Source organism: Ictalurus punctatus, chromosome 7 (assembly GCF_001660625.3).
Source record: "Ictalurus punctatus breed USDA103 chromosome 7, Coco_2.0, whole genome shotgun sequence".
In the NCBI taxonomy this organism is placed as follows: Eukaryota; Metazoa; Chordata; class Actinopteri; order Siluriformes; family Ictaluridae; genus Ictalurus; species Ictalurus punctatus.
Window position 1 is genome coordinate 23,749,839 of NC_030422.2, and position 24,261 is coordinate 23,774,099.

Here is a 24,261-nt window from a genome sequence, read left to right on the forward strand (position 1 = left end):
GATCAATTACGCCTGGAAGAAACAAGTCAAACCACACAAATACATCACCACAAGTAATCAAACCGCAAAAATGAGCGCACAGCAAGTTAGAAAGGACTGAGCTCATAACTCCAGCCCAAATTCAGATGCACAGAAACAACCACACAATCCAACCCACTGCTGAAACATATTATAACCTCTGAACAAACACTGACCGCAGAACCAAACCCTGTCTAGCTATGAAATATATCACAGAGACCGACTGAAGACTGTCCAAAAAAAAAACTAAGCAAACAGAATAACTTCCTTTACCTCTCTCTCACACACACACACCAAATATAGAGGGCTGTTTTACATAGAGTGGGGTTGTGGAATTTTACACAACATGGGGAAGGACACTTAAAGCCAAAGCTGTGCCCAGAAATAAAGTGGCCACTTAACACAGGATTTCACATGACATGACATTCAAACTCCGGACCGATCATGTGACGAGCTGGAGCGTGAGGACGGTGCCAGTGAAAAATAGGCTTGCCAATATGCGAATATAAAAGATTTATGACACGCTGAACAGGAAAACATTTTCTTACCCATTTTCCATTGTTATATTGTAACTTGGGTTATTTTGGGGACAGGGGGACGAGATGTCCCACTTGAAAAGTGCAGCTGCATACGGGCAAGTCACACAAGCAACTTCTCTTCGTTCGCCCTCCGGAGCTACAGTGAAGTCAAGCGATGTCCGCGTCGCCAACCTTTATCTCATCTTCATTACTGAGAAGAAGTCAAGTCTTCGAAAACTAGGCCAGTTAGATCCACCATATCAGCACATAAAGCGCTCTAGTGAGTATTTATGCTGACTAATAAATAAATAAATAAATAAATAAATAAATAAATAAAGGCAAAGTGTGAAAGCATTCTTAATAATTAGTATATGCTTGTAATAAAATACTGCAAATACATGACACGTTCATCCCAATGGTGATCGGTGTGACTTGCTTAGAGAGATCATAGCTTCTCTGAACATTTACCCAGCTCCAGGTACTAAATTGAGCCTCTAAGCCCAGCTTATCTAAATGTAGAGTGCATTCCAGGACACACTCCAGGTTTCCTGAGGCTACTGTGTGTGTGTGTGTGTGTGTGTGTGTGTCATTCCGTATGGGAAGACAGAGTCTTCCGACAGAGACAAAGGGGTTTGGCTAACCTCACACTCCGCTCGTCGCCTGAGGCTAATCACCGACGTGACGAGGACATGTAGAGTAATCAAATGCGTGTGTGTGCACGGTCCTACAGGAGTGAAGGACACAGTGTTCCCCGAGCAGCATGGCTCAGACACTGCTAAAGCTGTTCTAAAAAACACCAAAGGAAGTGCAGAGCTCTCTCTTATCACAGGTCTGATCTGTGAGAATGTTTGTCATTTCTCTTATCAGTAACAGAAGCTTCTAGAGAAACAGAAAACACCAACTCATCTTCTGATCTGAGAGCAGGTATTTTGAGAGGTGTTTTCACAGAAAAAGGCTACACTAATTATATATATTTTACACACACACACACACACACACGTATACATATATACATGCACACACATCAGTGCAAAGTTCCCATGTCACTCAGGCTTACTGAAGTGAAGCCCTAAACTAATATAATACCTGGTGAATACAAACAGTACAAACGTAAACGGTAATTGCAATCTCCTGTGAAAATGTTATTCATGTGGATGTCCACCTAGGTGTTCGCCTCTCCTGCTTTCTGTAATCCTTTCAAGATAATCCAAAAGAAAAAAGAAAAAAAAAGATTTGCATAATTAGTCCCAGGGAATACAGTGTAAAATATTCAACGCTATACTTTATAATATGCAGATAAGTCTGAATTATACAACAATTACCGAAATTGGATGCTTATGCGCCAACTGAACTCGAGATCTGAGGAGTGAAAATCCTAGCGTGCGTAAATACTTGACATTTCCCCATCAGACAAGCTGAGCCTGCTTTTACCAGTCAAGCAGAAATAAACACAAATGGAGGGGGAAAAAAATGGGATTGTATAACCTTGTGTACTAATATCGACCAAATTATCCATCGATCACACTACGCTACACTTCTAAGCTGCTCTCGTTGGCTAATTCTCTTTTGCTTGCTAGTGGCACGTGCTTGAAGAGCTCGATGTGGCAAAGCGAGGGTGTAACGTGCACCAGCTCCTGCAAAAAACGGACGCGCAAATTATTTATACCGATTATGTTTATAGGGCATATTGTCTGCATACTAGCCATGAAACTAATTTGAAAGCAAATCACAGACTTGGGGATCGCTGCGGTCTTCCTGTCCAAATGATTTCAATAACAAAATAATGGACCACGTAAAGGGCTTGTGCCTTTAGATATTCATGATGCGTTTCATGCGTTTTCTTTGAAACTTCTACTATAATACTGGCAAGACTACAGGACTCTGACTGGTGAGGACAATACAACTAAAATTCCCACAACAGCCTAGCGCTGGGCAATATGATCATCGAATTATAACATCGATATTGCGATAAATAAGGTCACGACATACTTTGAGATATTGCGGGTATCGTCAACTATTTAGTTCTATGGACATTAAATAATAGCTTTTTATTTTTAGCTCCTGTATGAGGAAGAGGACGGATAGTGCTTTCCTTTGTGTGTTACACTGCCCTGTGATGCAGCATTGGGATGGGGATATTTCATCGTTTGTGATACACCGGTAGAAATTCTCCCCACAATAAGAACGAGTCTTTCTGCGATAATAACGATAAAGCCTAGTTGATGATGTATTTCTGCGTGCGACGGTCTGCGACCCATTCGCAGCTCACGTGCAGAGCGAAAACAATACGGCGGAAGGCGGACGTGAAGCCGAGGAGGAGTTTATAGCTAAACGAGGAGTTACTGTACCTCTACAACCTGGAACCGGTTCAGTTACAGAAAAAGACTTACTTTTAGATCAGTGTTTGTGTTTCTGAGGCTCTCAAGATCACAGATAGCACGGTACTATATTTATATAGTCACCGATATCGTTATCGCAATAAATACCAGAGAATATCGTGATATAGTTTTAAGTCCATATCGCCCATCCCTAATGCAGCATGAGCAGCAGTTTGAAAAGATGCGCTTGGCTGTCTCTGAGGAAGCACGAGTGTTAGCGTTCCCCCTGTCCAGATGGTAGCTGTCGAATAGTAGGGTACCGCTGGTTGGTGGGTAGGAATTTGCCAAGACTAAAATCAGGGAGAAAATGAGAAAAGAAAAAAAAAAATTGCAACACCACTGCTTTGCAGTTTGTAAGTAAACCGTTATACACCACGATGCATGTTGTGTATTGTACAAACGCCTTCAGGATGTATACTTGTCACATCACACGCTACGCTAAGCACGCTGAGCTAAAATTAAAACAGCTGAGCACTTTCATCCCTTGCCAGGTGGAGCACGTAGCTCGCAAGACATCATACCGAAACACCACCTCTGTAGTTTCTTGCCTAGTCAGTGTACAGTACCTCCACACCAGAAAAAGCACAGCTTGTTCCAAACCAATTCCTCGCTTTCCATCTGTTTATAAGGAGCTACAAAATCAATCAGTCTTTTTCCTGAAAGACCACTAGGGGGGAAAACACTACTTGGAGCCCGTACTAGTCAGTTTCCATGACAGCAAATCCTGTGGCGAAGAGTTTATCGAACGTATAACAGTATGCAATTAAAAGATAAACAGCAAATAAAGCTAAATGTGATGAACTCACAGGAATGCTGTAGCCCACCTTGAGAGCCTGCAGTCTGGCCTGTTCCTCCTCTAGGGCCTGCTGTTTCTCCTTCTCATCCACGCGAGTGAAGGACATGCCTGTGTTTGAGAGGGACGACACGGCGCTGGACAGAGTGATGGCTCTACAGGGACACACACACACACACACAAAGGTGAAATGTGGTTAGCGTCTTAGAGGAATGATTTATTCAGATTGAATTACTGCTGCAGTGTGAGCAGGTTCTCAAATCTCAGCTAATCACAGCACTGCATAAATCAGATTGAATTCTGCTTGCTGATAGATCCTTATACTGTGCAGGAGATTAATTCTACTCCTGCTCACATCAAGCTCAGGCAGTATTGAATAAAACTCATTACATCACAACACTGTTCAGTTCTCCATTTGATTCATTTTCACTGCCTTCTGCAGAGCAAATCACGGTTTGTCGTACGTCACGTTAGTGTTTCTGTAGTAATGGTTAATAAGCCTGGACTTGATTGGAGGGCACTCTGCATAAATGTAGATTAATAAGAGAAAAACAGAAAACGTGTCACTGTACCATTTTGATGGTGATACAGAGAGTTTTCTGTTAAAGGGATGTTTGTTTAGCATTTTTGGGAAGGAGTCACTACGAAGGATTGCGTCCATAAGAAGCTACATTTTTTTGTCTTATTAATTTCAAGATTTAAAACAAACAAACAAACAAAAAAAAACAAAAACAAGAGGCTGGTGAGGGGATTACTTTAGCTGCTATAATGCATGTGAATTATTATTATTTTTTTTTCCACATTGCCAAATTGCTGTGGTATAAGATCGATAAAACACGTTGGGATGTTGTATGCTATTATACCAAACTAATCCTACGGTTGTGCTGAATGTTTTATTCGAATTCAAATGAAAACCTTCACAGCCAGACTTGCTTTTAGCAAGCGGTCATCTGAGACCAGTTTGATTACTCCTCAAACTCACATCCACCTCACCCGCATGAGCTGTTTTATGCCGTTGAACATTTGGCTACCGATAGCTGATCTCAGATTAGCTCACAAAAGGAAACTTCCACCTGGCGTGTCTGACGCTCAGCGCTGTGGCGTACCTGCTGTCTGCAGAGAACTCTTTAGTCTTCTTGCCCTCCAGAGAGGCCAGGTGCTGCTCCAAAGCCTCCAGCAGACTGCTGGGAGCCTACAGAGAGACCAACAGTGGGATGAGAGAGAGGGACAGACTGAGGGAGCAAAAATACACAACCAGCGTTTGCTTTATTTCAATATTACATGGCTATACATCTGTCCATCCACCCATTCACTCACGTGATGGGTATAGAGATAGACAAAAGTTGACCATCACACCCGTATGTGGTTCTTCCCCAAACTGTTGCCGCAAACTTATAAGCAGGCAATTGTCTTGAATGTCTTTGTATGCTCTAGTGTTACACTTTCCCTTCACTGAAACTAAGAAGCCCAAACCTGTTCCAGCATCACAATGCCCCTTTGCACATCTCCACGAAAAAGACCTGATCTGCCAGGGTTGGAGTGGAAGAACTCGAGTGTCCTACACAGAGCCCTGACCTCAACCCCAGTGAACACCTTTAGGGTGAACTGGAACGAGGACTGCACTCCAAACATCAGTGCCTGATCTCACGAATGCTCTTGTGGTTGAATGAGCACTAATCCACCACTCCAAAATCTAGTGGAGGTTATTATAACGGCAATGTTCTGGAATGGGATGTTCAGAAAGCAGATATGGGTGTGATGGTCAGGTGTCCACAATCCTTTGGCTTTACAGTATAGATCACTCTGTAGGTATAGAATTAATGATTGTAGGCCATCTATTGATCTGCACAATTTGTCAGCCTTCCTTTAATCCGTCAATCAGTGGAAGAGGATCACCACAGGACCATCACAAATCAGACATACTAACTGGTCCATGTTGTTTCCTGCTGCTGGTCCCTTTCTACGGATAAACGGGGTACAGGGAGGCTGACAAATTGCGTAAACGATCATTCGCAAAAACAAGCTCAATTCAAGCTCTTTGTTAAAACACAGCCTCTTGCATTGGTTTGATTGACTTTCTTTTATAGATTTTGAAACATTTAACCATTTTAACACTTCCGATTTAATCAGTCAATCCATCAGGAGTGTCAAAATGTGACAGGCAGGTGTAGTATGTGATTACGTCAGGGAACAAACAAACAGCAGACATTTAGTCAAACTAGTGTTCTGTGTTAAACATATTACTCCAAATTCCATTATACTCCAAAATTCTATCAAATTAGTGCTGATGCCCTAGACATACATGCAGATAAAACATGCACATTCAGTCCGTCTTTCACATTCGAGAGAGAGAGAGAGAGAGATGAAGAAAGAGAATAGTCAGTCAGGAAACATGCACACTTAAGAACTCGGTCCTAAAACTGTCCTGTCAGCACAAGGCATCCGATTTTTGTGAGAAACGCCACTAATACACAGCAGCATTTATTTTGAAAGACAGCCATATTCAGTTGATCATTGTTAATCATGCAGCGCCTCATGTTTGCCCTTTTATACGGATTTAATCTACAATACGTGCTTGGCAGTGAGAGCAGGCCTCGCCCTCTCTGCCTCGCCCTCAGGTACCTTTTACAAATGAAAACTTGGAGCAACAACTAAAATATCCCTGGACTATTAGGCATTTAGTTTTAATGTACTAGTAATAATACTGTGCCAACGTTAGCTAAGGCAGTGTCCTCAGTGTCTTGCAGTTTGTGAGAAGAGCAGGGACTCGGTGCCAACTTTCCACATCACATGGCTAATGTTAAAACGGCACTTAGCCACAGAGGGAGCTAAACACGGTCTCGGCGCCAGCTGGTGCTGCATTTCAATACTTAGTTTTACACGCTCTTGACAAGTCCCCTTGGGAGAATCCCGATCACGGTCTTGAGGACGGTTCCGTTACTTTATCAGCTCGAGTGAAGTTTGTTAGGTGAGGCCTTAGAGGGACAGAGAATCAAGACAACTTAATTGCAGACTTACAGAAGCAGAAGGTACATATAAGGCACCGCACATTAAAGCGAGATCCTTTTTTAAAGCGTTGATATAGGAATTAAATGTTAGTGTCCTCCACTAATATTGGCACCCAAGGTAAATATGAGCAAAGGAGGCTCTTTAAATCACAAAAATACTCAGCTCTCATGGATATCAAACAACTTTGCAAACAAGTTTTTTTGGTTGTTGTTTTTAAATGTTAAGTATAGGTGTGCAACAATTATTGGCACTGCTATGAATTCATATGAGAAAAATATATTTGAAGTATATTCTCATTGATATTAAAAAACAACAACAAAAAAAAAAAACGTACACCTGGGTGATTATGAACAGGAAATTGTTCAACCATGACTTCCTGTTTCACAGGAGTATAAATATGAGGTAACACATAGGCCAAATTCCCTTAGTCATTCATAACAACGGGTAAGACCAAGGAATATAGCTGTGATGTGCGGCAAAAGGTTGTTAGGTTATTTGGAATGGTTTCAAGAAAAAAAACTCTACTCTCATCCAAAAACAAACTCAAGCGTCTTCAGTTTGCCGACACTACTGGAACTTCAAACGGGATCGGGTTCTATGGTCAGATGAAACCAAAATAGTGTTTTTTGGTAATAAACAGCAGAGGTGGTTTTGGTGCGCACAGAGAGGTAACCATATGGAAAAGTACCTCATGCCCACGGTTAAATATGGTGGTGGCTCTTTAATGTTTTGGGGCTGTTTTTCTGCCAGAGGACCTGGACATTTTGTTAAGATTCATGGCATCATGGACGCGATCAAATATCAACAGATATTAAATGAAAACCTGACTGGCTCTGATAGAGAGATTAAAATGGGCCGTGGTTGGATCTTCCAGCAGGACAATGATCCAAAACATACATCAAAATCAACACAAAAATGGTTTACCGACCACAAAATCAAGGTCCTGCCATGGCCATCCCAGTCCCCTGACATAGAAAACCTGTGGGCTGAACTGAAGAGGAGAGTCCACCAGCATGGACCTCGAATTTTGAAGGATCTGGAGAGATTCTGTATGGAGGAACGTTCTCAGATCCCTCGCCATGTATTCTCCAACCTCATCAGGCATTATAGGAGAAGACTCAGAGCTGTTATCTTGATAAAAAGGTTGCCAATAATTGTTGCACACCTATATTTAACAATTTTTTCGGATAAACGTGTTTCGTTTGCAATTATTTGATATCAATGAGAGCGGAGTACTTTCGTGATTTATTTTAAACTAAAGATCAAAAGGTTAAATAATAAAGGCAATTCTTCACAGCGTTCTTTGCTCATATTTACCAAGGGTGCCAATATTAGTGGAAGGCACTGTATAGATTTCTTAAAAAATAAATGACATTAACATTTCATCACAGTGCTGTTGAATTGGCCAACTGGTCAGACGGTGCTGATTAATTAGAAGCTGTGGAAGTAATGCAGGCTGCAAGGAGGATCATAGGCCTATAGAAGTGAACATTTTAATATTAAAGTGCTCATTACATGGTGCTTCTTGTTGATATGGGAACATTTGCTGTGATTAGAGGTTTATATATATATATATTTTCTTTAAAAAGGAGTCTCCAGCGACAGTTACAGCTTTGCTGCTGACTATAACTGTTAAAAAGTCTTCAGGGAGGGGTCTGTGGATTCTTATTAACTTTGAGAGGAAAAAACAGAGGCTTGTCATTTTACAGAGAAACCGGAACTCCTGTCCTGAAGCCTTTGTCGTGCTGGGACCCGCAACTACTTCCATAAATGTTAAATAAACGTCTAACAAAAAAACTTCACCAGCTCAATGATTAGCTGTTTTAGTTTGTTAAACAAAACACCACCACCATTTCTAAATCCTATTTATTATTAGTTTTACACTGTGGAACATCCTCCATACAAGTCCTTGTGCACGAACAGCTACTTTAGAAACAATGACATACAGGAACGAGTGCATTTATCCAGCCCTATTGTTCACGTTACAGCTGGAAATACTGTCTGAGCCGTGCTGTTATATGAAAACAATCGTCTGACCAATCAGATCTGAGAACTCAACCACACTGTGGTGTAAAATGAAAGTAATAACAGGAAGCAACTGGTTTCAGGGATGTTCTACAACATTAAATGTAACTAAACACATCAACGTATGAGTCAACAGGGGCGAGGTGGAATTTGAAAACTACCGGGGCTGTGGTTAAGACGCTGGGCTACTGATTGGAAGGTCGTGAGTTCAATCCCCAGCAATGCCAAGATGCCACTGTTGGGCTCTTGAACAAGGCCCTTAACCTTCAACTGCTCAGATATATAAATGTAAGGTGCGCTGGATAAGGGCGTCTGCCAAATGCCACAAATGTAAATGGTGACCCAGCACTTCAGGCAATAACAGACAGGACTGACTCGGTTGAAAAACCAATCAAAACACCCAGTTCAGCTTGGGGTCGGGGACATTTCTCCTACAGGGGATCCCCTATGAGCGATAACAGGTTAACGCTCACTGGCACTTAATAATCGTGTGTTGAATCCCTACAGCCCACGTTTCAATATTTCAAGTGACATATAGGCATGTTCTGTAGTCGATTAAAGAAACATTCCTCGAATGACATTCTTCAAATAAAGTAAGCAAAGCTTGCTGGAAAGATGTTTTGCGAAACAGATGGCTACTACAGTGACAAACAGCCTACTGCGGAACGTGTCTGGGCCATTGATTTCGAAAACGTATTTTAGAATTGGTGCCATCTAAGTTTGTGGACTAATTTCTTTGCTGTTATTAGCTGGCAGAGGAGCAAAATGCGAAATGAAACATGTGAGGTCGAAACAAACTACTCTGGCATTCATTAAAAGGTGTGTTGTGCCCTGTTATTATATTATAATCAGACCCTGGCTACATATAGCGCTAGAAGCAAAATATATAATTAGTCTTTGTTTTTGTTTTTAATAGACAAATGACAGATTTCATTTCCTCTTCTCTCAGACAAAAAAATGTTGCCCCACCACTTTTGGAGTAGTGTTGCCACCCGTGGTGCGAGTGTTCTTTTTAAAACAAAAAAAATTTGAATTATCAGCACATTGCTGCTGTCACTGTTGGCATAAAATCATAACCTCATGCTTATATTACACTGGATTTACAGTATATTAAAAAATGGCCAAGGCTTGAGGGTTGTGCTTGCTGCGGAGAACAAACATTCACTTCCCACGATACCTTTCTCCCCTGGTACAGCTTTCAAGATGTGCATGATTCACACTTCTAACCTTGTAAGAGGAAGTAGAGGGTGAAAACAATGACCCACGCATGGATGTGACTTGCTTATATTTCCACGGTTTTAAACTGGAACTGAAAACTGGATAAAATTTCCCAACCTCTGAAAAAAAAGAGAAAGGCTCTACTGAGAATTCTTTTTTTAAAGAATCCTACCAGCTTCACAAAAGGAGAAGAGATAGATAAAAGGGAACGTCAGCTTTTAATACACCGCTGCTTTTCTGCCCAGTGGCTCAACAAAGTCAGTCTCTGACAATCACACCTTTGATTTAAGAGCTGAATAACGTAAGCCTGTGTGTGTTTGCTGAGGACACTCGGAGGTTACTGCAATACTTTACGAGTGTCTTGCAGATGGCCGATGGGAAATACTTCTCCCTATAAACGGAACAGAATGAACGGAGTGCAATGGATAAAAGAAATTCAGCCGCCGGTCTCTCTTCAGCTGCTTAATCATCTCACACACACACACACATCGTGCAGGGTGGGCTCATCAGTATGTTAGCCACAGGAAGTGAGAAGCCGACAATAACGCTGATCTGTACACCAGATTACACACGCCGAAGCAGCATGGTGCATGACCAATACAAGCAGTGTGCACGACCCATCACCTACAATGTAACATCCTCTGATGGTCTGGAAGGAACAGTAAATGCTCGGTTACTGAAGACGTGGAATCTTACATTACACTCAAACACTTATCCTTCACACACACACACACACACACACACACACACACACACACACACACACACACACACACACACAGTAGTGTTGTCCAGAATTCAGTCACACAAATATCTTGTGTCTGCTTATTGTAGAGTGTAAACGTTTTAAATAAGTCAAAAGGAGTTCATTGTACACAGGTTAAACTGAAGTCTTTCCCCTTTTCCTTTGCCAAAGGCGAACTTTAACCCTTAAACATGAAATATTAACCCGATTAAGAAGCTACTCTGATTAAGAAACTAGCATGTAAACAGTGATTATTGAGGACCTTAATCCGATTAAAGTCATATTCGAAGTAAACACAGATCCAATTAAGACGTGTAGGAATATTTCTTTTTTAGATGCATTATCGACGTGCATTACAGACCGTAATCACATCATTAACACGTGTGGGAGTTTTCACCGCATTTTGAGACGGGACACGATCACACACGGCGGCGCTCGACCGTTTTACGGCAAACGAGAGAGCACGGCTGTGTACGAGACCGCGTACTTACCTACTATATAGTAGGCGAGATTCGAGTACAATACAGTAGGTAAATATGCGGTTTGGGACGCAGTCCACGGCTTCAAGCACTCGTCTATTTGCAAGTACGGCATGACAATTGAAGCTTTCGAAAATTAAAGACGAAACACCCCAAACTGTATACGGTACCATAAGGAAGACCAACTGTACGTGGATATGTGAAATTCTAGAGGGGACATTGGATGTCCACATCCAATGTGACACTAATCGCTCTCTGTTCTAGAACATGTAAAACGGGAACATGAAAGGAGTATTCTAGAAGCGGCTCGTGTAAACACCTGAATCACATTATTATCTTATTCAGAATAAGGACAGTAATTAGATGACTGCTGTCCATGTAAACACAGTCACTGTTCTTTGACCCCGTGAAGAGTCGACGACTAGAACGTCGACCATCATAACCTGTCAAAATGTCAGTTGAAACAGAAAGCACACTGTAGTGAGGGTGGATAGAGAACAGAGAAGAGGGTGGAGGAAGTGGAGATGAAATGTACACTGACCTGAGTGAGATCTGGGATGTCACCATGATCAATCCCAACTTGCTGTGACATACGAACAAACCAAAAACAGGCACACAAACACACACAAACAAAGGGAGGGGGAGGGGGTAAAAAAAAAAAAGAAAAATATAACAAAGGGTCAATACTTCATGCAGTGTCTGTAAACTGAAAACAACAAAAAGATCGATGTGAATGGAAACGTGAAGGTCGGCCATGCGGCAGTTTACTCAGGAGACATGGACATGAATGTAGATGTGGATGGCGTTTTAGACAACCGGGACTCGGAAGCGCTCTAAAGGGGAAAAACAAGCCCGTTACGTACACGCGCACGCGAACGAAGGCCGAGTCTTTAACGCTAGCAAGTGGAAAGATCTGAAAAACCCAACCGAGATGGACATTCCTTCTCAAAAAGCCAATTTGAAAACCATGTCTCGGAGACGCTCGCTGCATTCTAAGAAGAGAGAGGGGAAAAGTGCTGCAAATGTGTGAGTGAGAGAGAGAGAGGAGAGAGAGAGAGAGAGAGAGAGAGAGAGAGAGAGAGAGAGACAGAATGAGCAAATCATCAGCATCTGAAATGCAGCCCTCGGTTCACAAAAGAAGGTGCAACAGCACTCTGACAGTTCAGCTGGTCACGCCACAAATAGGGCGAGTGTGTGAAAGAAAAAGCGAGAGACTCTACTGAAACGTCGAGAAAAGCACGAGACCCACAAATAGCCAAAGAGACAGAATGCAAGAGCGGGGTCCTTCTCTCTCTGCACTTTTATCTACGGCTAGAAGATGATCGAGGAGCATTCGGTTCACTTTTGTTCCTATAAAGGAGAATATGAAACGTTTCAATACAAACTGTAATGTAAATCTCCATCGTCGTGATTAATCATGAAAAAACATACATATAGAAATACATCCACGAAGGCTCAAAGTCAATTCAATCAATTAAATCCTTAAAGGAAAATACAAATTCAAATGTTGAAGATCCTACATTATATACATTCGATGTCCTTACCAAATTGAGACACACACACACTAAAAGGTACGTCTGGCATACTTTACAATACAACTGGACTAGATATTAATATTTCCTTGCTGAAGACTCTTATAGGCTGCTAAGGAACTTTTCAGTAATTGAAACTTGAAAATGCATTTTGATAAGAATTTCAGCAAGAAGAGTCCCTTTTTTAATTAATCTTACGTACTACCGTCAATAACTGACGTGAAGCTTAGATATACTTTAGTATTTTTGTCCCCACGTGAATCATTATGTAAAAAGGAAATGGTGTGGCACAGTACATCTCTCCCTCCGTCCCAAGGAGGTAGGGCGACGACTGCAGAACATCAGAGTCCTCCTTCAGTGCGTCTGTGTGTTTATTTATAGGAGATAAATTTATTTTAAAAAAAAAACAAAAAAAAACAAAAAACGGTACCTCTGCTACTTTGAGAAACTCTGACAGCTTGGTCATCCTGTACAGGAACTTTTTGTAGATGTCCAAAGCGTCTTTGCACTGGTTCTTCTTCATATCAAAATATTTTTCTGTGTAGACAAAAAGAACAGCCATTAGATGAGCGATTTGAGCAAAAGCTGTAATTACCACATCAGAGAGCTGTCGAAACACACGCGACTGCCTGAAAGCCGCGACAGGATCCAGACAAACAGAGGGAGGTTAATCACCCGCTCGAGGAAAGCAAGTGCAGCGAGTGCTCGCTCAGAGGTGTCAGCTGCGGCGTGGTCTACAAGAATCAGCTGTTTAACGGGGACGCTTCTTAAAAATGGCTCGGACTTAACGACTGAGCTACGGCGCTACAGACAGCTTGGTAAAACAGAAGGAAAAAGAAACGGTCCTGGAGGCTGAAGCCACGTCAGTGCCAACAATAGCATGTGCTGCTTCAAGAAGCCAGCATGATGGCATGTAGCGAAAGCCACAGGAGCCATCAGGCTGCTCGATGCTGCCTCTTACACACCTAATGATGCAGTCTCGCATACCAGCAACCTACTGAGTGAGAATGACTTACTTTCCTCCGCGAGGGGGAGAATAGCCGCCCTTTACCGAGAGACGGATCACCCTTCTGTGCGAGAGTGAGAATAGAGCGCTCTTTACCGAGAGATGGATCACCTTTCTGTGCAAGAGTGAGAATAGAGCGCTCTTTACAGAGAGACGGATCACCCTTCTGTGCGAGAGTGAGAATAGAGTGCTCTTTACAGAGAGGCGGATCACCCTTCTCCGCGAGAGTGAGAATAGAGTGCTCTTTACAGAGAGACGGATCACCCTTCTGTGCGAGAGTGAGATTAGCGCGCCCTTTACCGAGAGACGGATCACCCTTCTGTGCGAGAGTGAGAATAGCGCGCCCTTTACCGAGAGACGGATCACCCTTCTGTGCGAGAGTGATAATAGAGTGCTCTTTACAGAGAGACAGATCACCCTTCTGTGCGAGAGTGATAATAGAGCGCTCTTTACAGAGAGACGGATCACCCTTCTGTGCGAGAGTGAGAATAGCGCGCCCTTTACCGAGAGACGGATCACCCTTCTGTGCGAGAGTGATAATAGAGTGCTCTTTACAGAGAGACGGAGCACCCTTCTGTGCGAGAGTGAGAATAGAGCGCTCTTTACAGAGAGACGGATCACCCTTCTGTGCGAGAGTGATAATAGAGTGCTCTTTACAGAGAGACGGATCACCCTTCTGTGCGAGAGTGAGAATAGAGCGCTCTTTACAGAGAGACGGATCACCCTTCTTCGTGAGAGTGAGTGACTTACAAAACAAGTTTGATTTGATAGAAGGCGTGGTTTCATGACATTGCAAATGGGACAGGCTAAAAAAATGTGTTTTGCGGTCAAGGGAGTGTTGCAATACTGGCGTTTTAGTGGTTTTTCGCACTTCAATAAATATCCATGGGTCAGTCTGGTGTGACCCACACCTTGCGACACCATTTGATCATGTCTCGTTTTTAAAACTGTAAGTGCAGGTTTTTTTCTTTTTCAGCATTTTTTTCAAATAATTAGTTTTTTTTTTTTTTTTTTACATTTTTCCCATTCCGCTTGCAATTTGTCGAGTATATACACTGGTTGATCCAGGGCTTAAAGGGTCGGAAGGTGGGATTTTGCATTCTCTGTTTCCGTGACGACAGATTTGCATCCGTGTCTTTCTTGTTCACTGCCAAAGAAGCCACGATGTCCCAGAATCCAGCAGAAACCTATGTTGTAAACTACAGTGTCGAGTGAGAGAACAGAGCACCGTTCTCTGAGAGTGAGAACAGAACAGCCTGTCAGAGGAAGTGAGAACTGAGCACACTCCTCAACGGTAACCGAGATTAGGACACACCCCTGTGACGGAGAATACAGCGTCATTCTTTCAGCAAGGAAGAATCGAGTGCGCTCCTCTGAGGGAGTGAGATTAGGACACACCCCTGTGCGATCAGAGAGGCAGAGCGAGTGTCTTACCCAGCAGGTTGATGACCCCCTCATTGTAGGCGGCAAACAGACGAATGGAGTCTTTAAAAAGCAGCATGAAGGCAGTGTTAATCACACCATTGGTGAGCTCGTTAGGATTAGCCTGGAGACACACAAAGAGACAAGAAAAAAAAAAAAGTGTTTACTCTTAACATCACTTAAACAGCAGGCTGCAGTCATCAGCTGACGAAACCAACAACGTGAAGTTTTTATTCTCAACCCATTGTTTAAATAACTAAAACACGGCCACTTTAGGACGACTTCCTCCTGATGAATGATTTAGCAGCTGCCATCAAGTTAGCAGGTAGCCCAAGTGAGAACTAGGCTTTCGCAAGACGAACCCAAGCTAATTTTAGTTCATGGGCTACAGTTGCAGGCCTTTAAAAAAAAAAAAATTATATATTATATATTATACACACACACACACACACACACACACACAACTACAAAGATGGTACTTATACTTATTCTATGTTTAGATCAGCAGTTCTCAAAACAGCGTGAGAAGTACATTTTTAAAAATTTTTAATTCCATTACAATGATGAAAATCACAAATCCCTTGAATTAAATGCGTTTAAGCCATTTACAAATATTCTCTATATCACAATCACTTTTCTTTAATTAAATGCCAAACATGTCAGGAGTGTCAAAACATGTCAGGAGTGTCCTTTGGGCCTGCATGATTGGTTTAAACAGCAGGATCATGTTCGCATACAAAGCAAAACTAGTAAAGAGCATGTCCATGTCCGTTGTACCACACGCTGATGTAACTGCTGCGCAGTGTGTGTTTGCGTGTGGCACTACTGTAATGTTATGGAACGTTTATACATCCGGAAGTTCGGCTGAAATTCATATCAGGACTTCATCCGGGAACAGAGTTTTAGTAAATATTTGTTTGTACATTAGTTCTTGGTTACACTTTGTAGATGCACTTAACTTTTTAGCTCTGAAAACCATCTCCCTGCAGTTCTCGCCTGGTTTCCTACTGAAGCTAAGCAGGGTGGAGCCTGCCCAATACCTGAACGGGAGATGTCCTGGGGAAAACTACGGTTGCTTCTGGAAGTGGTGTTAGTGAGGCCAGCAGGGGGCGCTCACCCTGTGGTCTGTGGGGGTCCTAATGCCCCAGTACAGTGACGGGGACACTATACTGTAAAAACAGCATGGTCTTCCGGATAAGACGTTAAACCGAGGTCCTGACTCTCTGTGGTCATTAAAAATCCCAGGACAATTCTCTTTAAGAGTAGGGGTATAACCCCGGTCTCCTGGCGAAATTCCCCCATTTGCCCTTCTCTATCACGGCCCCCTAATAATCCCCATGTGGTGGGTGTTCTGGCACACCATGGCTGCCGTCGCATCATCCAGGTGGATGCTACACACTAGTGGTGGTTATGGCTGTGGAAGCCCCTCATACTATGTAAAATGCTTTGAGTGTCTAGAAAAGCACTATATAAATGTAACTGTAAAACAAAACAGTGATTCAAGTCAACCCTTCAATTTGAGGTTTGTACCATTACTTAAATGTGAGGTTTGTTTAAAGTGTTTAAAATCACAATAGAGACGGGAAACACGGAAGTCCTCGTCATTTTATTAGTTGAAACGAGCACCTGAACGTAATTGGTTTCATCAGCCAGCCTAACAGTACACAGAAAAACACATCCAGGGTGATTATAAGGCAAGACACACAGGTATATATACACACACACACACACACACACACACACACACACACACACACACACACACACCTGAAAGTCGAGCAGCGCGTCCAGCTGGTTCTGAATAATGGGCAGAGTTTTGATCAGCTTCTCTGTATTCATGGTGCGCATCACTCCATCAATACTGCACAACGCACAAACACATATATGAACAAACAAAAACAAACAAACGTACAGAAACAACACAACCAACAACCGAAGGTTCCTGAAATCTCAGGAGAGCCACTCGAGTAAAGAAAAGAAAAAAAAAAAAAAACCCTCCACAAAGAAATCTCAGGTGCACAGGTGTGTTATTTTGTGCCGTGTGTGTTTCTCATCTGCAGATCGGCCAGCACTCGAATACATTTCTAACAACACGAGATGCACATTACGCGTTTGGGTTTAACTAACAAAGTACAAAAACAGTGTGTAGAGCCACAATTAAGCTTATAAACATCTGTAAAAAGAAAATCACTTCAGAAGGAAAAACAAAAACTAAAGCCTTGATGTTATTCCGATTAATAATAATAATAATAATAATAATAATAATAATAATAATAATAATAATAATAATAGGGTCGCTCGGTGTAATTAAAATAACGCTGATAAAAGAGGAGGTGTTTTCTGAAAAGCTTATTTCGACCTTAATCATCAAGTCTCTTCATCACTAGCCTTGAAGAAGAGCAACTCAGACTGCGCAGTGTGAAACAAACAGATAAATAACTAGCAGTAAAAAAAAATTGAAAAGGGGGACGCGAGTTCTAAACATCAGCTCGTCACACTCCGGCACAGTGGAAGCTCTCGAGAGGCATCGCGTTCACCGTCTTTAAATAATCAGCTCGATCGGATTATAGAAGCAACTTCATTAGTGTGGTAACGAGCACGCCTGACTCGACCGTAGCTCACAGAGACTGAGATCACGCACGCTCGACAGTAAATGAAACGCTCCCGTCCCCAAATTAACCAACGAAAACACACACATAAAAGCATGATTTATGAGGAATTATCAGGAGAGTTACTTGATTAATTAATTATTATTTATACGTATAAGCAGAATCTCGCTCACTGCATGTGTATATCATATCACATCCCCAGATGATCTGTACATGCAGTACATCCCTCAAGCACTATTTAGATAGAAGATTTTTTTAAGGACATATTTCTGTTGCGTTGCCGGAGGAGGTTTTATAGTAATTATGACTGACGCACAGTATAAGTGGTGTCTGTATAAATCGGAGAGAAGGGAGCGCGTCTTCACACTAAAAATTCCATGAGCACTACATTTAACGCAGCCTGAAAGCTTCGAACTTAAGCTGCGTTCACGCCACGTCCTAATTACCATAATTACAAGATTCCGACTTGCTAAAAGCGTTCACGTCCTCGTAGAACTCGTAATTACAACTTCTGAGCTTTCTCCGAGCCTGTACCACCTGACCACTGAAACTTCGCTGTAGTGAAGTACTTATCTCGTAATATTTCCGTGTCATGATGCGTATAATTGACCGTTATTAATGTCGATCGATCTGAAAATAAACGAGACATACGATACGGTTTAATGTAGCGAGAAGCTTTTTTTAATTTATTTTTTTTAAAAAAGAAACGCATAACTCCGAGTCCAAAGACGTGAACAGCTGTGAGTAGAACTTCCGGGTCGTCAGCTAGCAATTACGGTAAATTCGACATTGCTTGAGCGCAGCTTTTATTATAAGCTGGTCACATGGCCATGGCATGCATGTAGGCAGCACCGGTGCCTCTGGATACGTCCCTATTCTGACAAGTCCCTTTAACATCATCTATATTTTATTGCCTGGTTTTGTTTTTAAATCGTCTCCTGCCAAAACCCAACGAGCGCTTCACGGGGTGTCTTTATATTAAAGAAAAAGCACAAGACCTCTTTTCAGGCACGTTAAAAATGAAAAATAAACAAAAACATCTCATCAACATGTCGATTTGGATAGGATAAATATTACTTGTGGTTATGTTCAAGTCATTGTATAGAAGGTAAAAGATGGTGTGATCCATCCTGTATGTGCACACAGTCTGTAGAAAATGACGAAAGATTGGGATGGAACTAAAATCCCAGGAGATACACGGATGATTATGTTACCCGCCTCCTCATGTAAAACTAATCCAATCCAAATAAAGCTTTAGACAGCCAGCTCACTCTCTGAGTCAGCCATCCATGACAAGGTAATGATTTACAAAAAGAAATACTCCTCAAATATACTTTAAAAAAAAAAAAAAAAAAAAAAAAAAAAAAAAAAAAAAAAAAAAAAAAAAAGAGTTCAGTTTGCTTTAGAAATTCCGTTTTTTGAGAATTAAAAGGCAAAATAAAAAGTTCCAGATGTTTGGTCTTACCCTCTTTTCATCTTGGTGAAGTCGACAGCTACGAGCCGGTAGGACAGAGCCTTCTCATTCAGATAGCGACTGTAGCGCCTGATAAAGGTGGACATGTCGTAGCCTGAGAGAGAATAAATGAGAACGCACGTGAAATGAAAAGAGCACATACAATATACGTAGGGGGTTTAAGCTTACTTTTTATTCGTCTGTGATCATGTTTGTGCGCACTGCTTCTTGGACTTGTACGTACCTTGCAATGCACCTTTATCCAGGAAATTGTTCAAGTTGAAGAGAGTGTTTCTCGAGGCCAGGTACTGAATGAAACGCTACGAGACAGAAAAGCCACAGAGATTACGATCAGTATTTTGTCTGGTGTTCTGGTAAAAACATGACAGATCTGGAACGTGACTGCTTCGAGGACACTGCTGATAGGAGGAAACTCCCTGTTCTGGCTGAAGTGGGTGTAAACTGAAGCTTTTGTGCAAGATCAGACTTTCTGAGCTCTCGGGCTTGGCAGACGTTGTCGCTTCTGCTGCTGCTGCCTTTCCAGGCTGACTGAGCAGGGGCTGGGAAAAGCAGGCTGGAAATTCCCGAAAACAGAATCGTGCAATGTTCCACGCCGTGATCTGCTCAGACTTGAGTGAACAGCGCGCGATCTTGTCCAAGACAGTCTACCAGAGAGTGGAAATTTGGGGGTGGGGGGGTCACAGTAATGACTTATGCCACTTGAACATAACGATAATGAGTCTTTATTAAATCACATACATTACAGCACAGTGAAATTCTTTTTTCTTCGCATATCCCAGCATGTTAGGAAGCTGGGGTCAGAGCACAGGGTCAGCCATGATACAGCAACCCTGGAGCAGAGAGGGTTAAGGGCCTTGCTCAAGGGCCCAACAGTGGGGGCTTGGCAGTGCTTGAACCCCCAACCTTCCGATCAGTAACCCAGAGCCTTGACCAACAATACGCACATAACAATCATGATACAACTGCACATATACAAAAAAAGAGAGAGAGGAAATAAAATATATATATTTTTTTAAAAAAACCACCCTAAAGGCTTTGAAGCTTCATTTTGGTACTGCTCTTTTTTTTTCTTTTTTTTTTTTTTTAATAACCACAACAAAAGTTTTGTAAATCAGAAACCTCAATAGCTTTCTACACAAGTTTAATTACATCAACTCAAATCCAAACTAAACCTGCAATTATAGTTAATTCAAACTCTAACAGAAAATCCAAACACCAGGCGAAGAGCAGTGAGAAACGATCAATCCACTGGCAAATGAAAAATACATTTAAAGCAGTGGCATTTCCCATGCAATTTCCTGAACGAGAACTCACATTAATAAGGCCACGCCCCCTTTAGAGGGAAGGGCAGGAACAGAGCCACGCCTCCTTCCCAAGCACAGATACCATCTCTCTCATTTCTCAATTTTTTGCTCAACTAGAAAATGTAGTGAAAGTGGTTGGGGCACTGGAACTAAGCTGTTTATTTATCTTTAAATGCAAGGGAAAGAGGGCATGAGAACGTGCAGAGCGCTCTGCAGTCAAGCTTTAAAAATAAATCCTGTTACCAAAAGGCCAAAAGTATTAAAAAGTTGAGTTGAGTTATCTGAAATCAGTGAAACTTATATATAATAAGTTTATAACGCGTATATATATATATATATATATATATATATATATATATATATATATATATATATATATATATTTATTTATTTATTTATTTATTTATTTATTTACATATTTATATATATATATATATATATATATATATATATATATAATAATATTATATATAATATTATTATTATTTATATATATATATAATTATATATATATATATATATATATATATATATATATATATATATATAATAATCATATTATATATAATATATACACACACATATATATATATATACACACACACACACACACACACACACACACACCCCTTAGGGATTTTTTTTCCCCTCTCTTTTTTCTAGCTTTCTTTTTACACTGTAAAGGAATGCTTTGAGCTATTTCATGTGAATGCCGCAAAATAAACAAATAAATAAATAAATCTCAGAGAAGGTGTTCTAGAGAGAATAAGCTTATATTGCCTCAAGATATTTAGTGACCTTAGAAGCACCTAGAAGATGGTCATGAGGTATGAGCTCAGGCCCAAGTTCCCCTTTCTCCCGGGACTTGCTCAACCAAGACGGAAATCCTGTCAGAACAAGGAAGTGACAACATTTCCAAAAGCAGCCGCTCGGTTCCAAACATCAACACTAAAACGAGAAGCTCGGCAAAACTAAGCGACTCTGTTTAAGTCAGAGAATGATGGAGGAGATGCAAATGCGTTCTCCAGCATCTCACCTTTGCTTGCGTGCAAACGCGCTGTACCGAGCGATGATTTGCCCTACAGGTGGAATTACACTGCCTGAGGCTGAAATCCCAGAGGAATGATATTGACCGCATTTCTTGGGAAAGAATCTAGACAGCGGGGTTCAATTGATGTTGGCAGAGCAACTCATTACACCAGACAATTGTGTGAAGGCTGAGTGATGCACACAAAAGGCAGAAATAAATGCTAGGTGTATGCACTCTTACACACTCAGGTGGACTGTTCGCATTATGCTAATGACGTCGAGGAGAAACATGCACACAAGACGCATCGCCCAACTACTCCGAGAGCCATTTGTATTTTCTGGGGCTTTCAGCTGCAGTGTTTTTCCAGAGTACAATCATTTCTGGAGGTCGCCCGCTACGCTGACTTGCCACACTTCACCTAGCGTTCTAGACAATTTGCATCAGAGGGAAGGGGAAGAAGGAAAAAAAAAAAAAGAAAGAAAGAAAAAAAACAAAAAAAAACAAAACACAATTGAAACGATAAAATCAGCTTCAGCTGTATGGAAACATGCTCCTGGCCACTAGCCCTTATTTAGGTCATATGACAAGAAAAGCAAAACATTCAGCAGGCGATCGAGAACCAAGAGATGTCCAAGGAAAGAAAACAGACGAGGGAAAGGAAAGAAAAAAGAAAAAAAAAAAAAAAAAGACATTTCAGTAAAGCAGAGTTCGAGGGGCTTTTTTCTGAGGTTGCTGGAAATAAAATAAATAGAGAATTATGAAAGCAGGCAGTGTTTTTATAAAGCTCTTGAAGGCTGAAATCATGTTTTCCAGCCTCACCTGTGTTAATGTGAACTCTATTTACAGCTAGATTTGTGTCCGATTTAGCTGAAGCCAGATTAATCTCAACTTCCTTTATTTTTAACCGACCAAACACCTGCCTAAAACAAATAACACACGCCCTTACGAAATGAAACGATACATAACAATGCCTGGCATGTGTCTTTAGTGTTAATGTGATCTCCATCTTCTGTAGCGCAGAGTCATGGGGAGCCCGGAGCCTATCGCAGGAAACACGGGGAAGAAGGCTGGGGCAGAGGGGCGGGGTTTCAGTAATGCGTTTCACATTACTGGCCGATCCCGTGACTAATCGTCTCGACCTGTTCGTCTGATCGGCGAGTAAATCGGTTTCGCTCTGTCGCATGCCGTCTTATTTAATATTCTGCCTCTGCAGGGAATACGCTGCGGCAAAGGAACGTCCGTGTGTACACACGCCAGGTGAGGACCTTCTCCTGCTCCAGCCGCAGCCTGCTGAGGTGTTTCCCGAGAAGACAATCGCCTTGAAACAGAACGGAGGAAGTCCTGCTAGGAAACCCAGGAAGGACCGTACCACTCACTAGTGCAGTCGTTCGTCCGTGTTCCGGTTAATCCCGTGTCACGCTTGCACGCGTGCTGCTGCTCCAAGGTGCTTGTTTGAAATGGACAGCGTTATATAAGCAAATAAGAGCTGTGGATTTTCTACTCCGCTAATAATAAATCGAGCATAAACCCTGTGTATTATTAATGCAGAAGCCTCTGGCCAGACGAGTACACACACCCACACACCTCACGAAGGCATTCTGAGAAGTGATTGTTGATCTACGATGAGATTTCAGCCCTGTCCTGATCAGTTTACTGCCCGAAATCAAATCCGACCCTGGAGAAGTGGGACTGCGCATGCATGCGGATTTGCACAGCGAAGTGAAGCACTTATCTCTCAACAGGTTCAGAGTTACTATGGATACGGCCCATGCAACTAGTGAGGTTTTTATTCAAAATAAAATACAAAAAAAAAAAAAATATTAAAAAAACACAAGCACACAAGAAGACTGTTTATTCTCAGGGCAATCTGTTCTGGCCACAAACCTATGATGGCAAGAAGGCCAATTAATTTCCCATCTTCCCTCGAGTCACAGTGCATGGAGGAGCGCGCCTCTTTAGTAGTCATACCAGACTACAAGCAGCATTCCTAATGATTAATAATCCACAATACAGCACTCGGAGTTTCTCACTGGGAACCGATCTGCTAAGTATGTATGAAAAATACTATGGAAATGTACGAATGAAAAATCACTGCCGAGGTAATTATTACCCTGGCTATCTCGCATCACTCAAACACAGCGGTCATTATGCAAACAGCGGTGCTTTCCGAGCACGCTCGAACACACCACGCCGCTGGAATGTTAATCAAGCGTCCTCGCTCGTTTGCTTCCCCCGCAAGAACGGTCTATAGTAATAACATCATAACCAAATTACAACCTCCCAGATCAGCAAATCTGAATCCTGCTGAAATGCAGCCACGAGTCGGTACTGAGGATTACAGCAGGCCCGTGTCAGGGTAAGGGCTCTTCCAATCCCACCCACAACCGCTCTAATCAACATCATCCGAGGCCTGCGTTTCAATATCCGTGCTGCGTGTCTGTACGCTTCGAGGCGCTTCTCATTAAACGGCGCTATCAGCAGCCAGTTATTTATCTCTGCAACACAAACACTTTATCAGGGCTCTACAAGGAAGACCCTCAGAAATCCCCTGCTCTCGCACGCGCTCTCGTAATTACTAATGTAGCTCAATATATCCGTCTACACCTAAAACTAACCCTAACCTTAACCCGGTAACCAAAAGAAACCCTTTTGTCCCTTTTAGTTTTATTAAATAAAAGCTTTTTTTTTTTTAGTATTAAAA

At 41.8% G+C, this 24,261-nt stretch overlaps 1 protein-coding gene across 6 annotated transcripts in view; it reads right to left on the bottom strand.

Moving 5' to 3' along the window:
- Nucleotides 1-24,261, bottom strand: part of si:ch211-200p22.4 (phosphatidylinositol-binding clathrin assembly protein) — a 76,991-nt gene that overhangs the window by 23,969 nt on the left and 28,761 nt on the right. For 4 of the 6 annotated variants that reach the window (XM_053681475.1, XM_053681472.1, XM_047156822.2 and 1 more), the window contains 8 exons: nt 19,450-19,525; nt 19,218-19,320; nt 16,911-17,004; nt 15,156-15,267; nt 13,146-13,252; nt 11,725-11,766; nt 4,814-4,899; nt 3,721-3,862 (listed from right to left, as the gene is read on the bottom strand). In XM_053681475.1, coding sequence (XP_053537450.1) covers nt 3,721-3,862; nt 4,814-4,899; nt 11,725-11,766; nt 13,146-13,252; nt 15,156-15,267; nt 16,911-17,004; nt 19,218-19,320; nt 19,450-19,525 — 762 coding nt within the window. The remainder of the gene's footprint in view (nt 1-3,720; nt 3,863-4,813; nt 4,900-11,724; nt 11,767-13,145; nt 13,253-15,155; nt 15,268-16,910; nt 17,005-19,217; nt 19,321-19,449; nt 19,526-24,261) is intronic. The other 2 variants (XM_053681473.1, XM_053681474.1) reach the window with 2 other exon arrangements.